The following is a 27,508-nucleotide window of genomic DNA, read 5'->3' on the forward strand; positions in this document are numbered from 1 at the left end:
AGAGGGCAGTCAAGGGCTTCTGCTGACCCGAGGGGAGATCTCGCGAGACTTTCAGACGTCTGGCAAGAGGCGTGCGAGGAAGATTGTGTTGTCGCGAGAACTCTGCCTTTGGGCCCTAGGTTAGTGTGGGGCCGTGTCTCAGTCCACCCAAGGTCTCCTCGGATCGCCCAGAGAGGCACTCGGACCTGGTAAGAACGCCGTGGGCCGGGTGGAGGCTGGATGACCGCTGGCCCCCTGGGCCTGGGCTTGTCCGTCCCCTTCCCGACCTGATCGACACCGGGCCCGGCCTGCCTTCTCCTTCTCTTCCTTCCACACGCCAGGCCCAGGCACCTCTTCCTGCCTGCCCGCCGGTCCCGGCCTGCCTTCTCCCCTTCCTTCCACATGCCGGGCCCGGGCCTGCCTTCTCCCCTTCCCGCTACACGCCGGGCCCCGGGCCTGTCTTTTCCTCCCCGACCCTCCTCATGTCCGGCCCGGAAACCTCCTGCTCCCCGCCGGCCTTCCCCTGGCTTTAGGTGTGACAGCTCCAAGTTTCCTATTTCTCTTGCCTCTTGCCTGGATCTGGGGCGTGGCAAGGTCTGTTTTGCCGAACGAGCCCAGAACACAATCCGTTTCTAGCTTGTCAGGTGGAAATACAAGTAAGATACTGGGGTTTTTTTTTGGCCCTCTGTGTGCTAAACACATACCGTTACATTTAGTTCTCCCAATAATCCCGAAAAGTAGCTTGATTATCTCTGTTTTACAGATGAGAAGAGTGAGGCTTGCTCATTCAGTGGTTCATCCACCAACAATCATTTATTTGGTGCCTGTTATGTTCAGGATGTTGAGGATAGCAATGAAAAAAATGGACACACTCCTAACTAAATTCTTGTGTTGGGAACAACAATAATCATAAGCTTACATGGCACGGGATTTAATATGGAATGATGCCATCAAGAGTGGCAGAAGTAGAATGACAGAAGTCAGTGTACTAGAATTTATCTGACCCCACGGGCAGAGCTTTTTTCCTTTTAACTGTGCCTTTTTGTGTCTATCTAATCAGGGTCGGGATCGCCATAGTAACTGCCTTTTGGATGGACTTAGCTTTCCACCACGCACTTGGTAATTTGGAACTAAGTTTACAGAGACTGTTGAGTTAGTTATTGGAATGAGGATGGCACAGGAAGTCATAGTTGGCTCATTTCTGTACCGAGGTCCTAGTGTGACATTTCCAAACTTTAAAGTACATGAGACCGTTTGAGAAAGACTTACCCTAATGATGCAATGGAGGGAGATTCATTTGCTGCCCTGTGGCTTAGGCAATTTACTTGGTTTTCTCATTTGAAGATTTGCTAGCTTGCAGTTTTGTTCAGATAAGTAAATGAGATAATATATGTAAAGTCCAGCACAATAACATTCCTTTCACTTTCTCCTTCCCTCCCTTCCAGGGAGCCTTTGTCCTTGGGTCTCTGAGGAAAATCCTACTCTTTGAAAGTTTTGTGATACTTTTTTCTAAATAAATCTCTACAATCACATTATTACCTTTGTGCAAACAGGCATTTCGGAAATAGAAAAAACACGTTGAGCTATTGAAGGAAAGGAAGACGTCCTTCTCAAAGGGGGAGAAGATATTTTAGAACTACATGATACCCCTGACCCCTGTTTTTATTAAATCAGCATAGCTGTGCCAGAATCTCAGGAGCCCGTGTAGGGGGTTCATAAAACTCCATAGGATATCCTGACACATATCCCTCCCCCGGTTTGAGAGTCCCTAAGTTAGTGTTTTATAATACTTTCCCTCATATAGTGTTAGCATTCAGAGTCAGTCATTGCTGCTGCTGATGGACTTTGAACTCTGTCTCTTATTTCAAAGAATTAGTATTTTCTGCTTTGTTGGCGAATCTGTGACATGAGTTCTCCTCTAGGTGGCAGGTTCACCATTGAGAACTCAGGGACTATCACAGTAGTGGCAGTTTAGGTACTCCATAAATAGTTGTTGGATGAATACATAATACCTTAATACTTAATGATTCCTTCAACATACCCGGTATGGTTAGGGACTTTGGACTCAGATCTGGGATTAAATCTTGGCTCTTCTACTTGGAAGTTTATGACTGTAGGTAATATATTTAACCTTGTCAAGTCTGTTTTTTTTTTTTTTTTTTTTTAATTAATGGTGATGATAATAGCCACTTTAACGGTTTGTGAGTGCTAACAGATAATGAGTTTAAAAAAAAGGCATGGCACATAGTAGACTAGATGTAAATACTTACTGAATTCATTTACTCAGTAATTAATTATTGAGCACCTACTATACAACAGTGAACAAAAAGACAAAGTCCCCACCATGTGGAACTTACCTTCTAGTATGTTTTCTGAAGGGAGATCAGAAAATAAATGGTTGCTACGTGCCAGATTGTGGTTAGTACTATGGAGAGTGATAAAGCATATTAAGGGGGAGTGGAGGCAAGACTTTTAAAAATAAAAGATGGTGAGGAATGGCCTCACTGAGAAGATGACCTCTGAGCAGACACCTGAAGGAAGTTAAGGCCTGGGCTTGATACTTGGAGGAAAGTGCAAGGGCCCTGAGGCAGAAGCATCCTTGTTATGCTAAAGGAGCAGCAGGAGGAGAAGAGTAGCGGTAGAGGGGAAGAGTAGGTAGCAGTCATGAGGTTTCTGCAGGAGTCCTGGAGAGAGATGATGGTAATGAAATTGATGAACTTTATGTCTTTCTTTGTTATATCCTGTTCTTTGACAAAAAGTAATAAAAATAGCTAATACTTACATAGCTCTTATGTGCATCAGGCACTATTTTAAGTGCTTTACATATACTAGTCATCAGATCTTTCCACAAAGTATACCTAGCCTCAGAAAATGAAGATTTGTCACTCTTCAGGATATACAGTGGAATGTGCTGCTGGTTCAGAGAGCACTTTCTCAAGCATTACTGAAATCAGCAGTGAATTCACTGCCTCTGTTCACATACTGGTTAGGTTGCAAAGGCAAGCCTAAGGTGTCTATAACAGACCACCCAACCAATATGTATGCATTGGGGTAAGTTCAGTTTCATGGAAGAACTGTAGAAGGCCATGACATTAGGCCGGGCGCGGTGGCTCAAGCCTGTAATCCCAGCACTTTGGGAGGCCGAGAAGGGCGGATCACAAGGTCAGGAAATCGATACCATCCTGGCTAATACGGTGAAACCCCATCTCTACTAAAAAAATACAAAAAAAAAACCAGCCGGGTGAGGTGGCGGGTGCCTGTAGTCCCAGCTACTTGGGAGGCTGAGGCAGGAGAATGGCCTAAACCCGGGAGGCGGAGCTTGCAGTGAGCTGAGATCCGGCCACTGCACTTCAGCCTGGGCGACAGAGCGAGACTCTGTCTCAAAAAAAAAAAAAAAAAAAGAAGGCCGTGACATTTTTTATTACTCTTCTTGCTACTTGCTATTTTTTAGTCCTTTTAAAATTTTCATCCAAGGTTTTCATTTTGACTTTGTTTTCATGTAATTATGTCTGGACACATTGCTTCAACATAGAATGCACATGAACGATATGGCGGTCTAGGCTGGAATGGGGGTCCAGTTGACCACTGTTGCTCTAGCTAGTAGGCATTATACTATCTCCATGTATGTCAGTTAGAGGAGCTGCCATATTGTCCTTCTTAGCTTATCTTCTTTGATTGTTAAATCATAACATTGCAGTGCTTAACTTCTGATATGAATGACTGTACACTCTTAGTCATTCTTATCCCAAGTTGTCATCCCTAATTTTGCTTGACTTAATTAATCAAGATGTTCTTCTTTGGGGTTAGCAGTGTGTTTGGGGACACCTTTGGGGCTTAATATGCCTCTTATGCAGCATTACCTAAGCGCTCTACAAATATGGCAGTTTGGTTCAGTGAAGTAGTGAGTAGCTCACAAAATAAGTTAAAAGGTTTTGTTGTCAGTTTGGTCATGGGTGAGAAGGCTTAATACTGAGACAATTACAGCTTTCAAAAGAAGATAATCTCAGGTGTGTTTTGAGCTTTATTTTGGCATTATTGCTAGTCCTCCAGGCTTTAGAGGAGGGAAAATACTAATATTTTATCACTTGTTGGCTTCTATAGGGAGAACCACAAAATGTTTGCCATATAAAATCAGGATAAAATGGCATTATTACTGTGATAATAGGTAAGTAACATGTTTTCCTATCCTTCACTATATTATGGCAAGAAGTTTCAAGTTGAATATCGTCCCTCCAATATTCAACTTGAAATTCAGTTAGAATTTCTGTGGTACTGCCAACTCTGAAGAAAAAATCCAGAGTTGGCTGTAAAATACAGTAAATGTGTCCCCTTTAAACCACAGTCTTGCTGCTGTTTGTGTGAATCCATGAAGCTGAGCTTAGCAGGAAAGATACTATCTCAGCACTTATTCTGGGATCATACTTTCAGTGGCAACACCCTTGCCAGCCTTGTCTTGTTTGAAAAAATCCCAAAAGTAATAGTTGTGCTAGAAACATTTTCTTTCTCTGAAAAAACCTTCCTGCGTTAATACAGGCCTTAGTGGGACATCAAGTTGATTATCTATGTTTAAAGCAGAACTATACCATACTTACTGTGGCAAGTCTGAACCTAAACATTAATTTATCATATATTCATCCGTTTGTCCAAAATGTCTTAGGCCTCTGTTGAATTTAGGGCAAAGCATTGTACAATGCCAGGTACATTCTTCTCTTTATGTCGATTCAGTGGCACACATAGAATGTGAACGGTTGGTAATGCCAAGGTACCGCTACCAGGCTGTCTGCTCAGTATTAGGATGTACAAAGCTATTAAATAAATAAGACATGGTTTCTTCTCTCATGGAGCCCTCAGGCTAAGGAGGCAGGCATGTAACAATAGGGTAACGTGTTACAGGCGTCCTGCCGGAAACCCATACAGATTACAGTGGTCATGCAGGAGGGAGCAGCCAAGTCTACTGGCCAAAACTATTGAGGAATGAGGTGCTGTGTCAGGAAAGACTTTGTAGTTAGTGATGGTGACTTGAAAAGCAGACAGGTAGGGAGAAGAGGAGAGACTGGCATTGCTGGCAGAGAGAGCTGGCATAGCCAAGCTGCCAAGATAAACCAAACTATCCTATGCATAGAACAGCTGTCCAGTAGATTAGGGTGTGGGAGCTGTTCTGGGAGACAGCAGGAGAGCCACAGTGAGGCTAGGAAATAGAGAGCTGTGATGGTTAATTTTAGGTGTCAACTTGACTGGATTAAGGAAACTAGAAACCTGGTGAAATGTTATTTTGAGGTGTATCTGTTTCCAGAGGATATTAGGGTATGAATCAGAGTGGATTAGGTGGGGGGAAATCCACCTCAGTGTGTGTGGGCACCATCCAATCTGCTGGGGCCAGAGAAAACAAAAACAATGAAAAGGCAGATCTGTCTGCTGGAGCTGGGATACATTCCTCCTGTCCTGTCTTTGGACAATAGAACTCCAGGCTCCCCAGGCTTTGGGCTTCAGGACTTGTGTCAGTGGTCCCTTGGGTTCTCAGGCCTTTGGCTTCAGACTGAGATTTACACCATCTGCTTTCCTGGTTCTGCGGCCTTTGCACTTGGACTGAGCCATGGTACTGGCATCCCAGGGTCTCCAGCTTGCAGACAGCCTGTCATGGGACGTCTCAGCCTCCTAATCACATGAGCCAGATCCTCTAATAAATCCCCTCTCATATCTATGTCTGTATGTATCTTTATGTCTATATCTATGTCTGTCTATATAATGGTCCATCTCTCTGGAGAACCCTAACTCAGAGCCTTATTGCTTTTAAAAGAAATTTGGGCTTTATCCTGTAGGCAAATGGGGAGCCATAGGAGAGCTATGCTGCTTTAGATGAGATGATCTACTTGGGATGGATGGTGGTTGTTTTGAGACAGCATAGAAATTCTTGAAGCAGAAGAGAGGTAAAATACATTATGCATTTTTCCCCTTTAGAACCTAAACATTTTATAAAGACACAAGGTCAAATACTGAAGCATAAGGGAGTAAAATCTATGTGTAAAGTGGTCTGAGTGCAGAATTTTAGATTTTTATGATTTTCTTTCTCCTTAGTCTTTTTATGTTTATGTAACATTCAATAAATCACATCATCATAGTAACGGCTACAGCTGGCTTGAGGAGAAACACAAATGAATATAGCTGTGAAACTCAGTGAAAATATACAGTAGCTGAAGACTTTACTGTGCTGGGGCATTGGTCAGGATCCTTTAGAGAGGGAACAGAGACCATCGGTTAAGTAGGTGATGGCCAACAAAGTTTCTTTGTATTTACATTGTGACCAGCCGTTTTTCAGAGGTAGATGAAAGTTCCTGACATCAGTTATATTTTAATAGACTTAAGAATTCCTTCTTTGTTGCCATTGATGTAAATTAGTACAAAGGACCATAAAATTTTAACTTTAGTCATTCAGAAGTATGTCTAGTTTTTTTGTGTCTTTATGAAATGTATTATCCAATGAAGGCATTTGGAATTAGGGAGAAATTTTCTTATTTTTGATAATGAATGCCTGGATTGGGGTCCCAGAAATTGTATGCATCACAGACAAAGCAGGCATTTCCACTCTGTTCATCTGAAATCTAAGGGATACTTAATTTAGGGTAATGGTTCTTTAGTGTTCCCCTTTGGTGTTTCTCATGCGATTTTGCTTTACTCTATTAACAAAAATAGCTTTATATTCATAGAAAAGAGCAAATATTTTACATTCAAAAAATCGACTAAAAAGTAATAGAGTTACAACGTTGTCTAGATTTCATCTTTTGGCCTGATTGCCTATGCAGGCTATGAGGATTATCTCGGAGAAAAGGGAAAGCTAGAAGTACCATAAGCATGATAGTCACAGGTAGGTAGTGCTATATGCCAGGCACTGTCCTAAACATTTTAGTTCATATAATTCGTTATGGTTCATGTAATTCTCATTGAGTTGGGCCCATTATGGGGTGGAGCAAGTCGGGGAAAGGAGAGGCTGGAGAGGAGCCCCAGGTGCCATCCTAGGTCCCTCTAGCTGGCCTTACCCTGACAAGCCGGGCGGGGGCAGCAGGCGTCTAGCGGAGAGGCCCAGCGGCGAGGGAGCTGCGCGGGGACCGCGTGCGCCAGCGGGGACTGGTGGGGAGCAGGGCAACAGTGGGCGGAGTTTTCTGCTCCTCCCCGGCCCCGGCTTGAGCGCTCCAGTTCGCTGGTGGCCGCTGTGTGACGCGCTGGCGGGGCGCGGCCCGGGCTCGGGGACCTTCCGCACTCGGGTCAGCGGTAAAGCAGCGTGTCGTTTGCCGGGCAGCTGGCGCGTCGGTGACCTGGCCTGTGAGGTATGTCTGGCAGCCCAGGGGCTGTAAGCGGGAGCCCTTGAGGCCGCCGGTAGCCTTGCAGGGCTGGCGCCGGGCGGGAGCCAGGACCCGGCGGCTGACTGCGCGCATGCGTGCAAAACGGCGACCGGGGCTAGGGCGAGGGCGAGGGTGAGGGTGAGTGGCCCCTGAGGCCGTTTGGAAAGGGCTTTTGGGAAATCTACAAAGCCGCATGAGTCAATGTTGCTTTCGAATTAGAAACGCCTTGCGGTCGGTTTTCAGTTACTACTTTAGAAAATTGATGTGCTGTTATTTATTGCTCTGGTTTACTTGTGTAAAGGTGGACAATCTGAGCCTAGTAAACTCTGAAGTGTTAAATCTTAAAATGTTCAATAGTGAATTTATTATTACCTTATTTTAAATCTGTTGCGATATTAACGTTTGTTTGTGTGGTTTTAAAAAGATTACAGAGAACCAGGTTCTGGATTTCAGAAACTGCTTGTCTTGATAAGGAATTTAAAGTGGGCTGGGGCTAGGGTAACATGTATATAATCCTTGAGTTAATGAGTTGTATAAAAAACAACCTTTTTAAAAAAGAGGGAAGAAAGAACGTGTGAAGTGAAAAAAGTCCCAAGGTAAAATTGCAAATTATTTTTTAATTTATAATTTTTTTAAACTAAAAGCTTTACAGATGGTCTAATGCAGGTTGTCTCATCAAAGAACCAAATTGTTCAGTTAGTATTTCGAGTGTGGTATTCATAGAACACATAGGTATCCTGTGGATAGATGCTGCGCTTGGCCTTTTAGCAATGACTAGGATGCCAGGCAAATAAGTAAAAAGTAGAGGTCTTTGGAGGGAGAGGGGCAGGTGGCAAGGGGGTAGAGAATGTGAGAGCCGGAAGGTGAGGTTAGAGATGATCTAGTCTGAGCTTTCATTCTTACAGACAAATGAAGCCTGGAGTGGCTGTGATACAGACGTTGAATCAAAACCATTTGCATTGGTATTTGGCAGTATTTTGGTTTTTCTGAGCTTATCATGACATACAAGAGTACTGTTGATTTATTTGTTTTTTTTTTTTTTTGAGACAGAGTTTCGCTCCTGTTGCCCAGGCTGGAGTGCAATGGCTGCGACTTCGGCCCACCGCAACCTCTGCCTCCCTGGTTCAAGTGATTCTCCTGTCTCAGCCTCCTGATTAGCTGGAATTACAGGCATGCACCACCATGTCCGGCTAATTTTGTATTTTTAGTAGAGACTGGGCTTTCTCCTTGTTTATTCAGGCTGGTCTCGAACTCCCGACCTCAGGTGATTCGCCCACCTCAGCCTCCCAAAGTGTTGGGATGACAGGTGTGAACACCCGACCAGTACTGTTTATTTTTGTTTGTGTTATCCAAGGCAGAAGATTCTGAACAATTGTGGTTATAATTTACTGAGGACTATGAAAATTGACCGAAAATCTTAATGGAAGTTATGTTAATTTTAATCTCTAGTGTTGGCAAATAAAAATACTTTATGGGTGATAATACACTAAAGGAAGAACAAGTTCATCTGGGAGAGAGAACCCAGAACTAGACCTTGGGAACTGTGTTCTGAACCCAAATCTTACCCTGTCTGGCTGTGGCCCTTCAGATGGGTCATTTAAACTATCTGGGCTTTTTGTGGCTTCATCTATAGAATAAGAGTGTTATATTAAAGAGATGGCCAAGATTTTTTCAGCTTTATTTTTTATTTTTTTAAAGAGGCTTGTGAGGAGCTATTTTTCAGCTTTAAATTGTAGTTTGTGTGGGTCACAAGAGTTATAGCTCTTTGGAAATTTTATGGTTAAGCCATACAGTAATGACTTAGCTTCATTTGTGGTTAGTTGAGTTGCTCAATTCTGGTCCCATGATCTTCAGACTTTACAAATAGATTTGTGCAAAGCATTGTGTAAGCATGGCATATATAGTTTAAGGAATTCCTCATTGAGGAAACTCCAGGTTTTGTTATTCGTTAGAAGGGTATGTATGTTTCTCTCCTCCTCCTTTACTTCCTCCACCCCCAAATTTAGGACAGGGATCCTAGAGGCAGGGAAGTTTTAGAAAGCACTTAAACTTTTAATGTTGTCTGAAACATGAACATTTAAGGCAGTCCTGTTTTGAAGATGGTAAGGCAATATTTTGGATTATAATGGTGAAGATAAAAAGACATTTTTAGTAATCTTTTTTTGATTTGAATATTAGGATCAGAGCTGATTTGGTCCAATCTTCTTACAGGTAAGAAAACAGTCAAAAGTATCCATACTTGGTATGTATTAGAGGATTTAGACTATTGAGTTTTTGGAGTAAATAAAATATTGCCTTTTGCTATGCTGTATAGTGAAGGACTCGATGGAAATCTAATATTTATTAAGTAATCACCATCTCCTTCCCCCTAAGTCTGTGAGTCCGTATTCCTCACGTATGAATTAGGAAGTTAGGTTCCACAAGGGCAAATGGTGCAAGGTCATAGCCCTGATAAATGGCTAAAGGATTCTGTCAGATCCTATTCACAGCCTGTCAGCTAAACCTGATAACAATAACCACTGTAATGTGGAGGGCTTATGGTATGCAGGCGCTAGGCTAAGTGCTGGTATACAAATAATGTCTCACTTTAACCTTACTGCAGCCCCTCTGTAGCTGCCATCCTTGTCTCCCATTTTCCTGAGGAAATTGAGGCCCAGAGAGGTTATGTTTAAAAATTTCCTGAATTGTTCAGTTTCTTGTAGAAACTCTAGTTCCTGAATACAGAGTGTTTTGCTGAGATAGTGGACAGAAAGTTTGTTTGTCAGACTCCAGAGTGATCTCTTGATGGTCATGCTTGCCACTCTGGCTCTTGAACCTGAAACAAATGGTGAATAACTGTTGAAAATGGCCATGCGAGCTAGTTACCTCATACCAGTCTCTTTGGATATAACATTTCGTACAGCTGGCTTAGGCTTCAACTCATTGTGATTTGAATTCATCCATGGTTGGGGCTCTTCATTTCAGCTCTGAAGGTTTCCTCTTCATCACAGTGCAAAAGGGCAAGCGTTTGCACAGCTCCTTTCTTGGTATCTGGGCTCTGAAAGCTGACAGTGCTCTAACTGCGCCACAGGGAGGAGGAGGGACAGAGAGAGCCAAAGGCAACAAAGGGGCAAGCATCCTGGGACTTACCATAAAGAAATGAAACAAGTTTACTTCGTGGCTGACAAATGAGTTCTCAAGATGACTTTTGAAGGATAACACTCCTTTTAATTTGAAAAAATGTGATAACTGTGTGTGGAAAAATCAGTTTTGTAACTTTTAAATCTCATCCTACATTCTGTCTATAGCTGATAAGGGGAAAGTCCAGTGTGTGAACTCTTGCTATATTCTACTCTTATTGTGTAATATTAATACTTGTGATTGAATTGAGAGTACTTGCTTTAGGAATCTAGTAGTACAGTCAGCACTGTATGTGTTTGAGTTTGTCTCCTGTATGTTCCGGAATTCTGGAATTTTGACATTGTGAAGCAACAATTTTACTGATCAAATTTTACACTGTGCTAGGCATTGTGGCATTCCACACAAATGGTGAGGATCTAAGAGTGGGAAATTTGGCACAGGTGAAGAAGGCTGGGTAACACATTTGAAAGACTGCTAAACATGTCTTGCATGACTGACCTAAGTGCAAAGTGAAGCAGCCCGTCACACTCCAGCTCTCCAAATCGGAGTCAGCATTTCACCCGTGTGATGCAGGTATTTTTCATAGTCCCTGCATTGAGTTCCAAGTGCACACTAACGCTTCTGCCTAACACAGGCAGCTTATGGCATGCAAAAGGAGGATGCAAGGTAACCACTGTTGGTGTGTCCAGGGTTGGAAAAATTTCCACAGGGATTTCTGTGAAATCCAATTAAGGCAACCCTTTCTTTTTAAGAGATGATTGTAGAAAAAGAGACTGATGAAACAAAATCAGCAAGGGGAAGTTTAAAAATTTCCTGCATTGTTCAGTTTCTTGTAGAAACTCTAGTTCCTGAATACAGAGTGTTTTGCTGAGATAGTGGACAGAAATTTTGTTTTGCTACTCTTCCTACTTCTCTCAGAATACATTATTTCTGAGGGAGGAACTCACCACTTTTGTCTCTATCCAGCTTTCAGCTAGGCCTCTGGCCCTAAACTTAGTCTTAAAGATGCAGTCAAGGCCTGGCAAAGTTCCTTTGTCTCAAATGGGCAGTCTGCCACTTGGAAGACTGCCCTGGGTAGGCCACTTTTCACCCCAAAGCTGGCTTCTCCGAGAAAGTCATTGCTTTCAGGACAGTTAGGAAGTTATTTGATATATTGCCTAACATGCCTCCTATTAACCCTTTTTACCCCCTTGTGTCTGTTCCAAACAAATTTAATTCTTCTAGTTGACAGGTCTCCACGTACTTGAGAATGGTAATCATGTCCTCCTGGAGACGTCTCTTATCTAAGCTAAACAGCCTTCCTTCCTGGAGAAGTTTTTCATGGTTTTGAGGCCTCTTTCCCTTTTCTGAGTGTCCTCTTCTAAAGCGTGTTACTCAGAAATAAGTTTTGAATTTAGTCTAATAAACATGGAACATGTTAATCCTGTGACAAACACTATACTTTTGGTAAATGTAGTCAAATAGTATGTAAGTTATTTTTTCCCACAGACCCAGCACACTGCGAATTCATAGAGAATTTACTTTCAGTTAAAGATTTCCACCCTTTAAAAAGGGTGGAAACTATTCTTTTCCTTGCCCTCCTTGATTAAAGTGAAAAACTTACATTTTGTTTTGTAAGATTGAACAGCTGTGTAGAGATTGTTTTGGGATCTGCTTCTGTCACAGCCCCATGTTACCTCCAGCTTTAATGTTTGTCTTCTATGTTTTCATACAAGTAATTAGAAAAAACAGGGATGTGCCTCTAAAAACTTTACACACTGGCCTTAGTCTGTCATCCTTTGAGTATTTTGTAAAAAATAATCTTCTTATTCAGTTTAATTGTGCTTCTCTTTAGCTGATATTCACTTTGTCCACAGTGATATATAGTCTTGCCACAAGTCTTCTGTCATCCCTTGGTGTCTACAGCATTACCTTTACTTGCTGGTTTAGTAAAACAATCCAAAAGGAAATAACTGGTATCACAGGGCTTAGTGAACCTATTCTGAGCTCTAGTAATCACTGCTGTCATTTTCTCAGTGTTTAAAAATCATGTCATTGTTCTTCCAGTAGCTTTTGTCAAGTTTTACTTCATGGCTTTACTGACATTCTTGTGTTGCAGTCTCATTGTATCATTAATGCTGTTCTTCCCGTTTCTGTTTCCTATCGCTCCTAAACCTGAGCTTTTTAGAAAACTCTGTATTTACGAATTTCTGTTTCTCCTTTATATGAGAATCATATGAAATCATTTTGTCACATATAATCTGTTATATATAATGCACATTGTTTTATATATTATATATTACATATATTCTCTATATAAAAAACATGTATCTCTATATCTGTTATATTCTTTTTTGTTGTTTTGAGACAGAGTTTCACCCTCTTACCCAGGCTGGAGTGCAGTGGTGTGATCATGGCTCACTGTAGCTGCGACCTCCTGGGCTCAGGTGATCTTCCCACCTCAGCCTGCCAAGTAGCTGGGACTATAGGTGCACACCACCCCATGTGGCTAATTTTTGTATTTTGTAGAGATGAGGTCTTGCTATTTTGCCCTGGCTGGTCCAGAACTTGTGGGATCAAGTGATCCACCCACCTTGGCCTCCCAAAGTACTAGAATTACAGGTGTGAGCCACCGTGCCCGGCCCTGTGTTATATTTTTGAGAGCTTCCTAGCTGTGAAGTCATTCTTAAGTTCTTCCTAAATAAAAAAAAAAGTTCTACCTTAAAAGGGGAAAATAAAAATTCTATCTTCTAAACAGTATTCTAAACTTGATTGTTTGCAGCTTATTTTCAAAGTAATCAAAGATCCTTCTGTACCTTTTAGTCTTCATCTCTAAATCTACAAAGTGGAACACATACCTCATATGACTATATGTGTGTTATAAATAGAAAATTATATTCTAATATTGGCTTTTAACTTTTCAGGACACTGTATGCTCTGTTGATTCAGGACAATTAGTGTATTTTTCCAGAAATAGCTATTCACATGTAAAGTGTTACTAAAGTAGATTATAGAGTTTTATGGCAGGAACAGTGGTAGAGGGAAGGGAGGAGACAATATTTATTAAGAGTATCTTATGTGCTAACTCCAGTGTTAGAAAGTAATCTAAGTAGTTAGTAATGGGAGTTGGCTGGAATGATCATTTGAGGGATGATTGAAAGGTGGTTTTTGGTTGTAATTATGGTGCTATTTATATATATTTTTTTCTTTTAAAGGAGCAGTGAGGAGAATGAATACCTTCCAAGACCAGAGTGGCAGCTCCAGTAATAGAGAACCCCTTTTGAGGTGTAGTGATGCACGGAGGGACTTGGAGCTTGCTATTGGTGGAGTTCTCCGGGCTGAACAGCAAATTAAAGATAACTTGCGAGAGGTGTGACATGTGCTTTTCTCTTCTCTTGTCTGGACTCTTGGCATAGGGCTGGTTAGAGCATGGCCAAGGACTTGGTTTCTCTGTGCCAGCAAAAAATTTCACCCCATGCCTTGCGTGGTCTACTTGGTCCCAAGTCAGTTGCCTGATACACTGGTGCCTTTCATCCCAAGGGGAAATAAGGCAGGTGCTAGAAGAGTCAGGAAGACCCTGTGCCATTCTAGAAAATTTTATTCAGCATGCATTTTTGATTACTCCTCTGTGTGATTCCTCAGGCACTGTAACCAGTAAAATACGAAATGAGTGAGCAGTATCCTCTCAGCTGCGTCCTCTTGATTGCATGAAGGATGCACTTGAGCATCCTCCCGTCATCTTTTAACTGGTTAATGGCATTGTTCTGTAAATGACTATCTGTTAGGGCAAGCCAGAGTGAAATCTGTTGTTCCAGTAGTATTTTGTTGTTGTGTGTGTTGTGACTTTGAAACACAACTTTATTAAACAGAAAAAAAAAAATGTGTTTTAAAATATAGTTTCTTATGTGTATTGTCATGGATAATTTATGGACTGTTTTGACTTTTTCCCTTGGGATTTTTATATTTAGCCCTGTTTGAATCACTGTTTATGCTTCCAGAAACATTAGTTTATAATTTTATTTAAATTGTCTACCCTAATGGTCTTCTAGCTATTGACATATGGTGGCACATCTCTTTACTAAATTGTTCTGCTGTAAATGGACTGCTCATTCTGTGGGCTAGCTATTAAGTAATACTCTGTCTTTATTCTGCTGATAAACTTGTAAAACCATAGGTTTTTAAATTATGTGGAAAACTGAGGGGGATCAGCATTTCCTGGTACATTCTTGTATTTTCTCTTGATTAGGACACCCAAATTAAACCTAATCCTCTTAGAAGGATGGGTATTGCAGGAGGATTTTAGAGTTTAGGTATGCCTTTATGGCTGGGATTCTTAAATTGGGGTCCATAGGGCTTTAGTGGGTCCTTGGGTGGGCTTTGGAACACTAAACCGTGAAATTATAGGCAAAATCTTGAAAATACGCATTTTTTCTGGGGAGATACTTCATAGATGTCGTTGGATATTAAAAAGGATTTGTGATCCCCCCCAAGCCCTCCCCCGCCCCAAAAAAGTTTAAGAACCTCACTATTCTGCGGGAAACATCGTTCTTTGGGATTATAACACTAGGAAGCTAACATGTATGTATTTCTTAGGTCAAAGCTCAGATTCACAGTTGCATAAGCCGTCACCTGGAATGTCTTAGAAGCCGTGAGGTGTGGCTGTATGAACAGGTGGACCTTATTTATCAGCTTAAAGAGGAGACACTTCAACAGCAGGCTCAGCAGCTCTACTGGGTAAGGTGACTGCATGGCTAAAATTGGTTTGAGCATGGCTTCTGGTTGCCAGAGAGTATCTTCCTTGTAATGCAGTGTTAATATAGATCAGATAAAAGTTTAATCTCAAGTTCTGTTTGGTAATTTGAGTATATCTGGTGCTTTTGGTATCACTGTGGCTAGATGGTTTCATTTTTCTTTTAGTTATTGGGCCAATTCAATTGTCTTACTCATCAACTGGAGTGTACCCAAAACAAAGATCTAGCCAATCAAGTCTCTGTGTGCCTGGAGAGGTAATAACCCTTTTTGCTTATTTTAACTTTTGACTCTTTAACTTTGGTATACTAAAAGAAAGTCAATTTTGTAACTCATTGCATGTGTTGTATTTAACTTACATGTTGCTAGGATAAGATCATTCTGCTTTATGTATTTAATATTATACTTGCTGATACATGAATAAGCCGTCTACCTTTGGTTGAGTTTCTTAGAGAAGTGTAATCATTTAAAATTACTCACAATTTGACTTTTGTTTTGGGTGAAGTTGATGAAACAGATATTCCTTAAAAATAGCCAATTTGTTTTTTTTCCCCAGACTGGACAGTTTGACCCTTAAGCCTGAAGATTCAACTGTCCTGCTCTTTGAAGCTGACACAGCTGCTCTGCGCCAGACCATCACCACATTTGGGTCTCTCAAAACCATTGTGAGTAATCGCATATGCTTCATTGGGCACTTCTCATATCTGTGGCATCACAGCTGGTCTTAAAAAAAATTACTATGAGTAGTGACTTTCCTGAGAATTTGATTAGTTTCAAAAATTTCATGTTCTCAGCTGGGCGTGGTGGCTCATGCCTGTAATCCTAGCACTTTGGGAGGCCGAGGAGGGCGGATCACTTGAGGTCAGAAGTTCAAGACCAGCCTGGCCAACATGGTGAAAACCTGTCTCTATTAAAAATACAAAAAAATTAACTGGGTGCCTGTAATCCCAGCTATTTGGAAGGCTGAGGCAGGAGAATCGCTTGAACCCGGGAGGTGGAGGTTGCAGTGAGCTGAGATCATGCCACTGCATTCTAACCTGGGCGACAGAGTGAGATTCTGCCTAAAAAAAAAAAAATTCATGTTCTGCTTAAGTTGCCTAGGTTGGTAGTTCTTGGAATGTAGTACAGACTCAGTGATACTCTTTTGCAATACCTCATGTATCTCTCCAAATACTTCTGATACATTTTTTTTTTGTAAAATTTATGGCTTGAATAGTTTTTAATAAAGAACCAAACATTTGGGTCTTGTTAAAAGTGGTAATACAACCAATTCTGGTGAAGATTTTTTATATAATAGTTATGTGGTAGAGTATTCTCAAATTTGATAACTACTTTGTAAGTCATGGAATTTAGTGTTAACAATATTTCTAATGAAATGGTAATGCTTTAACATTTTTGAAATTTGGAATTATAATTTCACTTTTTTGGCAGCATAGCATAAATAACATGATTAAATTATCTCATTTCATAGCAAATTCCTGAGCACTTGATGGCTCATGCTAGTTCATCAAATATTGGGCCCTTCCTGGAGAAGAGAGGCTATATCCCAATGCCAGAGCAGGTAAAATACCATTTTGTTTTTGGTAATTGAGTCATTACTTGGCTTATATTTCCTTTGCGTTTTATATAGCATTAAAAAATACTACTGTTTGTAAAAAGGCACCAGTGGCAATGAGTTAGTTTATGAAATTGAATGCTTCCCTTGAGATCTAATGCCAAATAGAAATTTAGATATCTTGTTGGGGCTAACAGACAAAGTAATTATCAATCAGTTCACAGGAAATTATCATTAGCTGTCTTACTGATACTGGTTCTCTGTGAGGGATCCTGTTTATAATTTGTAGAGATGATTTATTTCTAAAGGAATGGCAGTGTGAATAAAGGATTCTAGATGTTTTAGTTGAGAAGAGCCCTAGAGATCAACTATGTCTCTTGTTTTATAATTGTGAAAATTGAGGCTCTGGGAAGGCACATGACTTGCCCAGGGTCAGTGGCAAGCCAAGATTAGAGAGTGGCTCTTCTCCTTTTCTGGTGAACTTTCTACTGCATTTGACATTCCTTGTTAAATGATTAACAGAAGTCAGCATCCAGTATTGTAGCTGTCCCTCTCAGCGAATGGCTCCTTGGAAGCAAACCTGCCAGTGGTCATCAGGCTCCTTACATACCTAGCACCGACCCCCAGGTCTGGCTCACCCAAAAGCAGACCTTGGAGAACAGTCAGGTCTGTTGCTGCTTTTATTGTTTCTACAGTAGACGCAGCAGTAGGTGGGGTTAGTTACTAATCAGCAGTAGCATCTGTCATTGTTAAGTTTTTGGTTGCAGAATTGCTTGAACCTGGGAGGTGCAGGCTGCAGTGAGCCAAAATTGCCCCACTGCACTCCAGCCTGGGTGATGGAGTGAAATTCTGTCTCAAAAAAATAAAAAAACAGAACAAAAACCACTTTAGCATCTGGTATGCAGTAGGGGCTCAAGAATTTGATGAACTAGCCCGGGCGTGGTGTTGGGCACCTGTAGTCCCAGCTACTTCAGGAGAATGGCGTGAACCTGGGAGGCAGAACTTGCAGTGAGCTGAGATTGCGCCACTGCACTCCAGCCTGGGTGACAGAGCAAGAGTTCGTTTCAAAAAAAAAAAAAAGAAAGTGCAGACAGAATCTCCCAAGCAGTCATAATTATTCTGTCAAACTAATACTGTGTACTTTTTGTGTAGACTTCTCCCAGAGCCTGCAATTTCTTCAGTAATGTCTGGGGAAACCTAAAGGGCTTAGAAAACTGGCTCCTCAAGAGTGAAAAACCAAGTTATCAAAAGTGTAACAGCCATTCCACTACTAGTTCTTTCTCCACTGAAATGGAAAAGGTTGGAGATCAAGAGCTTCCTGATCAAGATGAGATGGACCTATCAGATTGGCTAGTGACTCCCCAGGAATCCCATAAGCTGCGGAAGCCTGAGAATGAAAGTCGTGAAACCAGTGAGAAGTTTAAGCTCTTGTTCCAGTCCTATAATGTGAATGATTGGCTTGTCAAGACTGACTCCTGTACCAACTGTCAGGGAAACCAGCCCAAAGGTGTGGAGATTGAAAACCTGGGCAATCTGAAGTGCCTGAATGACCACTTGGAGACCAAGAAACAGTTGTCCACCCCCAGCATGGTTACAGAGGATTGGCTTGTCCAGAACCATCAGGACCCGTGTAAGGTAGAAGAAGTGTGCAGAGCCAATGAGCCCTGCACAAGCTTTGCAGAGTGTGTGTGTGATGAGAATTGTGAGAAGGAGGCTCTGTATAAATGGCTTCTGAAGAAAGAAGGAAAGGATAAAAATGGGATGCCTGTGGAACCCAAACCTGAGTCTGAGAAGCATAAAGATTCCCTGAATATGTGGCTCTGTCCTTCTAGAAAAGAAGTAATAGAACAAACTAAAGCACCAAAGGCAATTCCTTCTAGAATTGCTGATTCCTTCCAAGTCATAAAGAACAGCCCCTTGTCGGAGTGGCTTATCAGGACCCCATACAAAGAAGGAAGTCCCAAGGAAGTGCCTAGTACTGAAGACAGAGATGGCAAACAAAAGTTTAAAAGCCCCATGAACACTTCCTGGTGTTCCTTTAACACAGCTGACTGGGTCCTGCCAGGAAAGAAGATGGGCAACCTCAGCCAGTTACCCTCTGGAGAAGACAAGTGGCTGCTTCGAAAGAAGGCCCAGGTGAGCATAAACATCAAAATAGCACTGTTTGAGTTTTATTTATTTATTCATTTATTTTGAGATGGTGGGGGTCTCTGTCACCCAGGCTGGAGTGCAGTGGTGCAGTCTCAGCTCATTGCAACCTCCCCTTCCCAGGCTCCAGCATCCCCCTGCCCGCACTACAGCCTCCTGTGTAGCTGGGACCATAGGCATGCACCACCATGCCTGGCTAATTTTTTGTATTTTTGGTAGAGATGGGGTTTTGGCCCGGGGTTGGTCTCCTGAACTCCTGAGCTCAAGCGATCTGCCCGTCTCGGCCTCTTAAACTGTTGGGATTACAGGCGTCATCCACCACACCCGGCCTAGAGTTTTATATTTCATAATCCCAAACCTTCCAAACTGGCCAGATCCTTAAATATGTTAAATACTAAATTTGGAATGGAGGATTTATGAATTTTTTGTGCATTTTCCAGGCCTAAGCCCCATCCTTCAGGAAAGAAAAGAATCTAGCCTGTTTTATTGCTATTTATGGAAAATATTTGGGGTAGAAATAACAATTGTCACCTTTGTTTTTGGTTGTTAGAGAGAATGGCCAACATTTAAATTATTCTCTGTAGACCCTATTTGAAAGATAAGTTGGTCTCATGCCTCCTAGTTTTCATGAAGCAACCTACTCTTTTTCTTTTATTGCAGGAAGTATTACTTAATTCACCTTTAGAGGAAGAACATAACTTCCCCCCAGACTATTACAGCTTCCCTGCAGTTTGTGATCTCTTTGCCTGTATGCAACTTAAAGTTGATAAAGAGAAGTGGTTATATCGAACTCCTCTACAGGTGGGTACATGCTACCAACGTGAAAATTAGCTTATAGCTATTTATAAAATAAATGTTTTGTCTTACATATGAAGTCATACTTGGCTCATTGAACCATATATCTTTTAATAGTATGTATATTAGGCAAGTGAGGGTGGGACGGGGGAGCTCATAAAAAGTTCATGTGTTTTTATTGAATTTGCTTTATGAACTAACTAGGCATACTTCAGTGGGAACTTTCAAGATGTAACCGTTGGAAATTTTCAAATCCCGTGTGGATTCTAATAGCTTATAGACCTACCTCGAAGGTGGGTTTGGTTCCAGGCCACTGCAATAAAGCAAATATCCCAATAAAGTGAGCTACACAAATACTTTGGTTTCCCATTGCATATAAAAGTTGTATATAATACACTGTAGTTTGTTACGTCTGTAATAACATTATGTCTTAAGAAGAAAACAATGTATATACCTCAATTAAAAAGTATTTTATTACTACAAAGTGCTGAAGGTCATCTGAGCCATTCACACAATCTTTTTGCTGTTGGAGTCTTGCTTTGATGTTGATTGCTGCTGACTGATTAGGATGGTAGCTGCTTGAAGGTTGGGATGGCTGTGTCAATTTCTTTAAATAAGATAATGAAGTTTCCTGCATCATTTGACTTTTCCTTTCATGAAATACTTCTCTGTAACATGTGATGCTGTGTGATAGCATTTTGTCCACAGTAGAACTTTCAAAATTGGAGTCAAATCATGTTGCTCTTTATCAACTAAGTTTATGTAATATTCTAAATCCTTTGTTGTCACTTCAGCAATACACAGCATCTTCTCCAGGAGTAGATTCTATCTCAAGACATTACTTTCTTTGCTCATCCATAAGCAGCAGCTGCTCATCTGTTTAAGTTTGATCATGAGATGGCAGCAATTCGGTCACACATTCAGGCTCCACTTCTAATTCTACTTCTCTTGTTGTTTCCACCACACCTGCAGTTACTTCCTCCACTGAAGTCTTGAATTCCTCCAAGCCATCCATGAGGGTGGGAATCTGTTTCTTCCAAACTCCTGTTAATATTGATGTTTTGACTTCCTCTCATGAATCATGAATGGTCTTAGTGGCATCCAGAATGGTGAATCCTTTCCAGGTTTTCAGTTTACTACTTTGCCCAGATCTGTCAGAGGAACCTATGCAGCTAGGGCCTTAAAAAATGTATTTCTTAAATAATTCTTGAAAGTTGAAATTACTCTTTGATCCATAGGCTGCAGAATGGATGTTTTATTAGCAAACATGAAAACATTAATCTCCTTCTGCATCTCCATCAGAGCTTTTGGGTGTCCAGGTGCACTGTCAATGGGCTTAGTATTTTGAAAGGAATGTTTTTTCTGAGCAGTAGTTCTCAACAGAGGGCTTAAAAGATTCAGTAAACCATGCTGTGAACAGGTGCACTGTCATCCAAGCTTTGTTCCATTTCTGGAGCACAGGCAGAGTAGATTTAGCATTATTATTATTATTATTATTATTATTATTATTATTATTTTTGAGACAGAGTCTCTGTCGCCCAGGCTGGAGTGCAGTGGCTCCATCTTGGCTCACTGCAAGCTCCGCCTCCCAGGTTCACACCATTCTCTTGCCTCAGCCTCCAAACTCCTGTTAATGTTGATGTTTTGACTTCCTTTCATGAATCATGAATGGTCTTAGTGGCATCCAGAATGGTGAATCCTTTCCAGGTTCAAATCCAGTCCAGCTGGGACTACTAATTTTTTTGTATTTTTTTTAGTAGAGATGGGGTTTCAACGTGTTAGCCAGGATGGTCTCGATCTCCTGACCTCGTGATCTACCTGCCTCGGCCTCCCAAAGTGCTGGGATTACAGGCGTGAGCCACCGCACCTGGCCAGATTTAGCGTAATTCTTAAGGGCCCTAGGATTTTTGGAATAGTAATTGAGCACTGGCTTCAACTTAGCCACCAGTGGCCAGTGCAGTGGCTCAGGCCTGCAATTCCAGCACTTTGGGAGGCGGAGGTAGGAAGACTGCTTGAGCCCAGGAGTTCAAGACCAGCCTGGGCAACATACAGTGACCCTGTCTGTACAAAAATTAACAAATTAGCTGGGTATGGTGGAGCATGCCTATAGTCCCAGCTACTCAGGAGGCTGAGGTGAGAGAATCTTGCATCTGGGAGGTCAAGACTGCAATGTGCTATGATAGCTCTGCTGCAGTCTTGCCTGGTTGAGAGAGTGAGACCCTGTCTTCAAAAGAAAAAAAAAAACAAAGTCACTGACTGTCTTAGTCCCTAACAAGAGAGTCAGTCTGTCCTTTGAAGCCAGGCATTGACTTACCTCTCTAGCTATGAGTTCTAGATGACTACTTCTTGCAATAGGAAGTTGTTTTTGTCTACACTGAAAATATTGAGTGTAGCTACCTTCATCTATGATCTTGGCTATTCTGGTTAACATGCCATTTCACGCTGCATTTTTGCTATGGAGATGGCTTCTTTCCTTAAACCTCATGAACCAACCACTGCTAGCTTCAAACATGACTTCTGGTTCCTCACCTCTCTCAGCCTTCATAAAATTGAAGAGAATTAGGGCCTTACTCTGGGGTTAGGCTTTGGCCTAAGGGAATGTTGTGGCTAGTTTGATCTATCAAGACCACTGAAACTTTCTCCATATCAGAAATAAGGCTGTTTGCTTTTTAAATCATTCATCTGTTCACTGGAGTAGCACTTCGTTTTTTTCAAGAACTTTTTAGCCAGAGAATGAGAAGCTAAAACACAACAAAAAAACACTTTGATTTTGTGCGTGATCACAGCTTGGCTGGTCCAAAAGGCCTGCCCAGCTTTCAACCTCTCTTGGCCTTCAACATGACTTTCTCGCTAAGTTTAATCATTTCTGGCTTTTGATTTAAATAGAGTGAGAGATGGGGACTCTTCCTTTTAGTTGAACACTTAGATGCAATTGTAGGGTTAATAATTGGCCTAATTTCAATCTTGTCTGTCTCAGGGAACCAGGGAGGCCTGAGGAGAGGGCAGAGAAATGCGGAAAGGCTGTTTGGTGGGCATTCAGGACATACATTTATCGATGAAAAGTTTACCATCTTTAATGGGCACAGTTGATGACACAAACCCTCAATTTGTAAAAAATACAATATAACAAGGTATACCTATATTGGGAAATGAGTCAGAGCTTTAAGGCAGGGAAAATTTGCTTTTATTCTTCAGTGAAGTAACTTATCCGTGGGCATTTCTTTACAGATGTGAAGGAATGGACAAGAGTTGAGCAGCCTTTCTGCCGATTATCACACATCATGAGCTGAATGACTGCGGCTTGCCAAATCTTTGTGTTTTTGGGTCTGACCAGTTAGCTTAGTTCTTCTCCTGCCTAATTTTGAACTAGTAAAGCAAAGTGAGTCATCAGATTATGAGTTACTGTTTAAAAGAAAAATGCTGTTTATTCATGCTGAGGCGATTCAGTTCCTTCCTTCTTACAGAAGTATTAATTTACCCCACTAGAAAAGCAGCATCTTTGTGGATACGTCTTTTTCACAAACCTCCAAGGCTCCTTAGATTGGGTCATTACTAAAAGTACATTAAAACACTCTTGTTTAAAAATGAATTATTTCCGTAATCGAAGTGTATTGATGTATTCTGAAGCTAGTAAACTTCCCTAACGTTTAATTGCCCTACAGATGCTTCTTTTGCTGTGGGTTTTCTCCTGTTAGTGGTCTGAAATAATGATTTTCTGTTCTATTAATATATAGTGTATTTTGCACAAAAAATTAACCTGGTCAGTAGTGATTACCAAAATATGTATTAATAATCTTGGCAATTTTTGACATTTTAGCCCATGTTCTACATTATTCTTAAAAGAAACTCAGCTACTGCAAATTTTGTCTTTCTGTGAATGTTATTAAAATATCCAGTGAGCTCTTTTAGAAGGACTCAGTAATATTTCAAGACTATTTTTGAGGTAGTTCTAGCCTTTTAAAATATTCTACAGACCTACGGGGCTTAAAAGAACCCCAGTACCGACTTAAGCAAATAGGCAAAAGATATGTTGGAAATGTAGTATAGTACTTGAAACATTCACTATCATAGGGATTATTGGTGCATCCTGTGTAAATGGAAGCTGAGCTTGACACCTGGTGCTTTTAACTAGGGATAAAGTCGTCCTCTCACTGCAAGCACAGCATACCTGTACCTCCAAAAGTGACGTTTTAGTGAACAGGCCATTTTCAACACTTGTGCCTTGGGGTTGAAGCTTTGTGAAAACTACTGATGTTTTCTCAGTCTCCTTAAAGTTACGTCCATGCTTTAAAATGTCTCTGTAGGAGAGAAGTGGGTTTATGTTTTCTCTAAGATATCTTTGCTGCTTTCCATACTTTGAAACTATTAAGCTTCTTAACTGCCTCTTATTGGAAATACTTCTGGGGAAACTTCATGGTCCCACAATGTCATTGCCATACAGCTTCACTAGAGTTCTTTGAACCACAGCTGAAAAGACTTTGTATTCTTTTTTAATTCCCTCTCCAGATCTCATTTAGGAGTATTATAATAAAGGTGGTGGGCAAAAACAATGTAAGGAGCCTTTCCAGTTATCTTGAGTTGCAGCTCTGTAGTTTCTTTTTTGAGGCCAAACACACTGTATTTTACAAGTCAAAATGTAATTTACATTAATCACTATGTTAATGAGTATGTGAAACATTCTTTTGCATTGATGAATTTTGTATCTGCCTCCATTAAAAGCGTAACAGCCATAGTTGTTGCGTGTTATTTGTAAAACTATTTGTCACAAAGTGTGGTGTTATATAATGTGATAACTTTTGGTTAGGAATCCAGCTGAGAAACAGCTTGAGCATAAAAATAACCAGTGTATTTTATGAAAAATTAGAAAACAATAGGTATATTAACCTCCATTTTCAGTCTTTTATGAAAACTATTCACATCTATTAAAAAAAAACCTACGGGACTTCAGCTAAGACTCAGTGCCTTTCTACTGGTTTCCTCTTACTAGATGCATCCAAAAAGGCCCTAGTTTACTTTCTCCAATCATATAGCCACCAGGTATTTAATACAGTAATATTTATGTGTATAACCTGTAGTGCAGTTATACATGATTAACTTCATACTGTGGATGAGAAAACAAACTCAGAAATTAAACAGCTTGGCCTCATGTCCTTTAGTTTTCCCAAGGCTTCCTAGAAAAACATCTACCTCTTGGTCAGGCACGGTGGCTCATGCCTGTAATCCTAGCACTCTGGGAGGCCAAGGCGGGTGGATCACCTGAGGTCAGGAGTTTGAGACCACCCTGACAAACATGGTGAAACCCCGCCTCTAATGAAAATACAAAAATTAGCCGGGCATGGTACAAGTGCCTGTAATCCCAGCTACTTGGGAGGCTGAGGCAGGAGAATTACTTGAACCCAGGAGGCGGAGGTTGCAGTGAGCTGAGATCGCACCACTGCACTCCAGCCTGGGCAACAGAGTGAGACCCCGTCTCGAAAAAAAAAAAAAAACAAACCTAGCTCTGATTTATTCCTAGTGAGGAGTTAATATGTATGGAATGAAGCAGGATCGTTGGAAAGACTGTTCTAGTATGCTAGTCTAATGGTTAACCTGAAATACCTTGAGGTAGTTTAGCATCAGCTCTATTTTGGTGAATGCCACCAGTAGCTCATTTCTTTTTTTGAAATGGAGTTTCACTCTGTTGCCTGCGCTGGAGTGCAGTGGCATCATCTGGGCTCACTGCAACCTCCGCCTCCTGGGTTCAGGCGATTCTCCAGCCTCAACCTCCCGAGTAGCTGGGGTTACAGGCGCACGCCCACCACACCCGGCTGATTATTGTATTTTATTAGTAGAGACAAGGTTTCGCCATGCTGGCCAGGCTGATCTTCAAACTCCTGACCTCAGGTGATCCTCCTGCCTTGGCTTCCCAAAGTACTGGGATTACAGGCGTGAGCCACTGCACCCAGCCACCAGTAGCTCATTTCAACACAAACATGAAGATGTTGTTTTGCCTTAATTGGGACAGAAAATGCCGAGAGTACCTTTCACTTTATACCCAGGTAGATACTTTTAAATTGAGACAACCACTATGTTTCTGTGTTGGAGTTACAACTTTAGTTGTTTTTACCCTTTATTTGGAACACAGTGCGATATTACAGTTTTGGATCATTAAATGAACAGACTTGGTGATATAGTACTGACAAGCACGACCTGAATTCTGGGAGTAAGTGGTTTTCTAGTTCATGGGGGAGAAGAGATATGTGCAAGATCTTCTCCAGAGGAGAAGAGAACCATGGTTCTCAGTGAGTCACCAAAGGGCTTTGGCTTCAACTCACTAATGGCTGCAACAAGTGCCAGTCTTGGTCAACCATCCAGGATTTTCATCACAGCAAATCAGAATCTCCAATTTTTCAAACTAATTGTAGGTAGGAGACAGAGGATAACTCCAGACTGTCTTATAAAATGATCTAGATACTAAGTGTCCTCCATTCATGAGTTGGCAAAATCTTCAGAGTGACTGTTGGAGCAAAGAGCCTTTCATGTGCTCCCAGTTATTATACAGTGCATAGAGGCTGGTAAGTGTTAGTCCTGTCAGACCACCTCGTGCTATCCCTCGAAGACCACCTGGGAAAAAGAGACAAAAGGAAAATGAAACAGCCATATATTGCATAGTGCCCTAGCATGATAGGGTTAAATAAAAAGTGCTGTGAAATGAGCTGGGCATGGTGGCTCAGGTAATCCCAGCACTTCAGGAGGCCAAGGCAGGTGGATCACTTGAGGTCAGGAGTTCAAGCAGCCTGGCCAACCTACTGAAACCCTATTAAAAATTCAAAAAAATTGGCTGGGTGTGGTGATGTGTGCTTATAGTCCCAGTTACTTGGAGGCTGAGGTTGCAGTGAGCCGAGATCATACCACTGCACTCCAGCCTGGGCAACAGGGTGAGAGAAGTGAGACTCCGTCAAAAAAAATAAAAAGTACTGTGAAATGGGGAGAGACCATTTTTTAAATAAATCAATACTCCATCTCAAAAAGGAGATAGTTTTTAAAGTAATACCACTTGTGTAATACATATGACTTGACATTTTCATCTTCACATTTTTCCCCCCTACTTTCCAACTTGTTCCTATGGCAGTTTATTACTGGAGCTGCAACTACAACAGTCATTTCCTGCTAGTAATATGATTTAGAACTCCACTAGCACTGTCAATGGATTTAAGACTGTAATGTAAACAACGTGGCACCCTATTTGGAAAGAGTATTAACAACTTTTGGACTCTGGATGGATCCTCCAAATATTAACCTTGAAGATTAGTGATGGCCAGGCGTTGTGGCTCACACCTGTAATCCCAGCACTTTGGGAGGCTGAGGCAGGCTTGAGCTCAGGAATTGACAATAACCTAGGCAACACGGCAAAACCCTGTCTCTGCAAAAAATAGAAAAATTAGCTCAGTGGGGTGGCATGTGCTATTTGGGAGGCTGAGGTAGGAGGATCGCTTGAGCCCAGGAGGTTCAGGCTGCAGTAAGCTGAGATTATGCCACTGCACTCCAGCCTGGGTGACAGAGTGAGACCCTGTCTTAAAAAAAAAAAAAAAAAAAAAAAGTGGTAAGATAGCTATAATCACACTTTGAGTTAGGTGCTAGTGACCACCCCCCACTTTGCACACTGACGCATCAATCTCCCACAATTATTAAGCAGTGAGGGACACCTAGCATTGTGCTAGCTGAAAAGAATTCAAGAATTACAGATATTGAACTACAAGTGAAAACAAGTGAACAATTCTATATATGGCAAAAGATTAGCAAGCAACAAGGATTTCACTTGCAATGGAGAAACAAAAATATTTCAATCAGTTACTTAAAAATAGTC

The 27,508-nt window shown here is 41.3% G+C and overlaps 2 protein-coding genes across 6 annotated transcripts in view; one reads left to right on the forward strand and one right to left on the reverse strand.

Moving 5' to 3' along the window:
• Nucleotides 1-24,394, forward strand: NCOA4 (nuclear receptor coactivator 4). 5 transcript variants are annotated; one of them, XM_010370348.2, is made up of 10 exons: nucleotides 1-188; nucleotides 13,631-13,785; nucleotides 15,009-15,149; nucleotides 15,333-15,421; nucleotides 15,721-15,829; nucleotides 16,636-16,725; nucleotides 17,242-17,385; nucleotides 17,872-18,855; nucleotides 19,528-19,668; nucleotides 22,891-24,394. In XM_010370348.2, the coding sequence occupies exons 2-10, from the start codon at nucleotides 13,645-13,647 to the stop codon at nucleotides 22,894-22,896; spliced, it is 1,845 nt and encodes a 614-aa protein (XP_010368650.1). In that variant the 5' UTR covers nucleotides 1-188; nucleotides 13,631-13,644; the 3' UTR covers nucleotides 22,897-24,394. The 5 variants fall into 5 exon arrangements, with proteins under 5 accessions (XP_010368650.1, XP_010368653.1, XP_010368659.1 ...); XM_010370357.2 differs by lacking the exon at nucleotides 22,891-24,394 and adding an exon at nucleotides 19,867-19,993 and having other exon boundaries at nucleotides 125-188; XM_010370349.2 differs by lacking the exon at nucleotides 1-188 and adding an exon at nucleotides 7,150-7,301.
• Nucleotides 24,395-25,736: 1,342 nt separating this feature from the next.
• LOC104667786 (mitochondrial import inner membrane translocase subunit Tim23) overlaps nucleotides 25,737-27,508 on the reverse strand; it is a 30,966-nt gene continuing 29,194 nt past the window's right edge. Inside the window, exon 7 of the mRNA XM_010370343.1 lies at nucleotides 25,737-26,265. Within this exon, the coding sequence (XP_010368645.1) occupies nucleotides 26,150-26,265 (116 nt within the window). The 3' untranslated portion in view covers nucleotides 25,737-26,149. The remainder of the gene's footprint in view (nucleotides 26,266-27,508) is intronic.

Source organism: Rhinopithecus roxellana, chromosome 11 (assembly GCF_007565055.1).
Source record: "Rhinopithecus roxellana isolate Shanxi Qingling chromosome 11, ASM756505v1, whole genome shotgun sequence".
Taxonomy (NCBI): Eukaryota; Metazoa; Chordata; class Mammalia; order Primates; family Cercopithecidae; genus Rhinopithecus; species Rhinopithecus roxellana.

Excerpts from the sequence above, each read along its gene's own strand:
- NCOA4 (XM_010370357.2), top strand. The coding sequence starts at position 13,645 with ATGAATACCTTCCAAGACCAGAGTGGCAGCTCCAGTAATAGAGAACCC. Across the intron at positions 13,786-15,008 it reads TTAAAGATAACTTGCGAGAG|GTCAAAGCTCAGATTCACAG; the intron begins GTGTGACATGTG and ends TGTATTTCTTAG. Across the intron at positions 15,830-16,635 it reads TTGGGTCTCTCAAAACCATT|CAAATTCCTGAGCACTTGAT; the intron begins GTGAGTAATCGC and ends CTCATTTCATAG.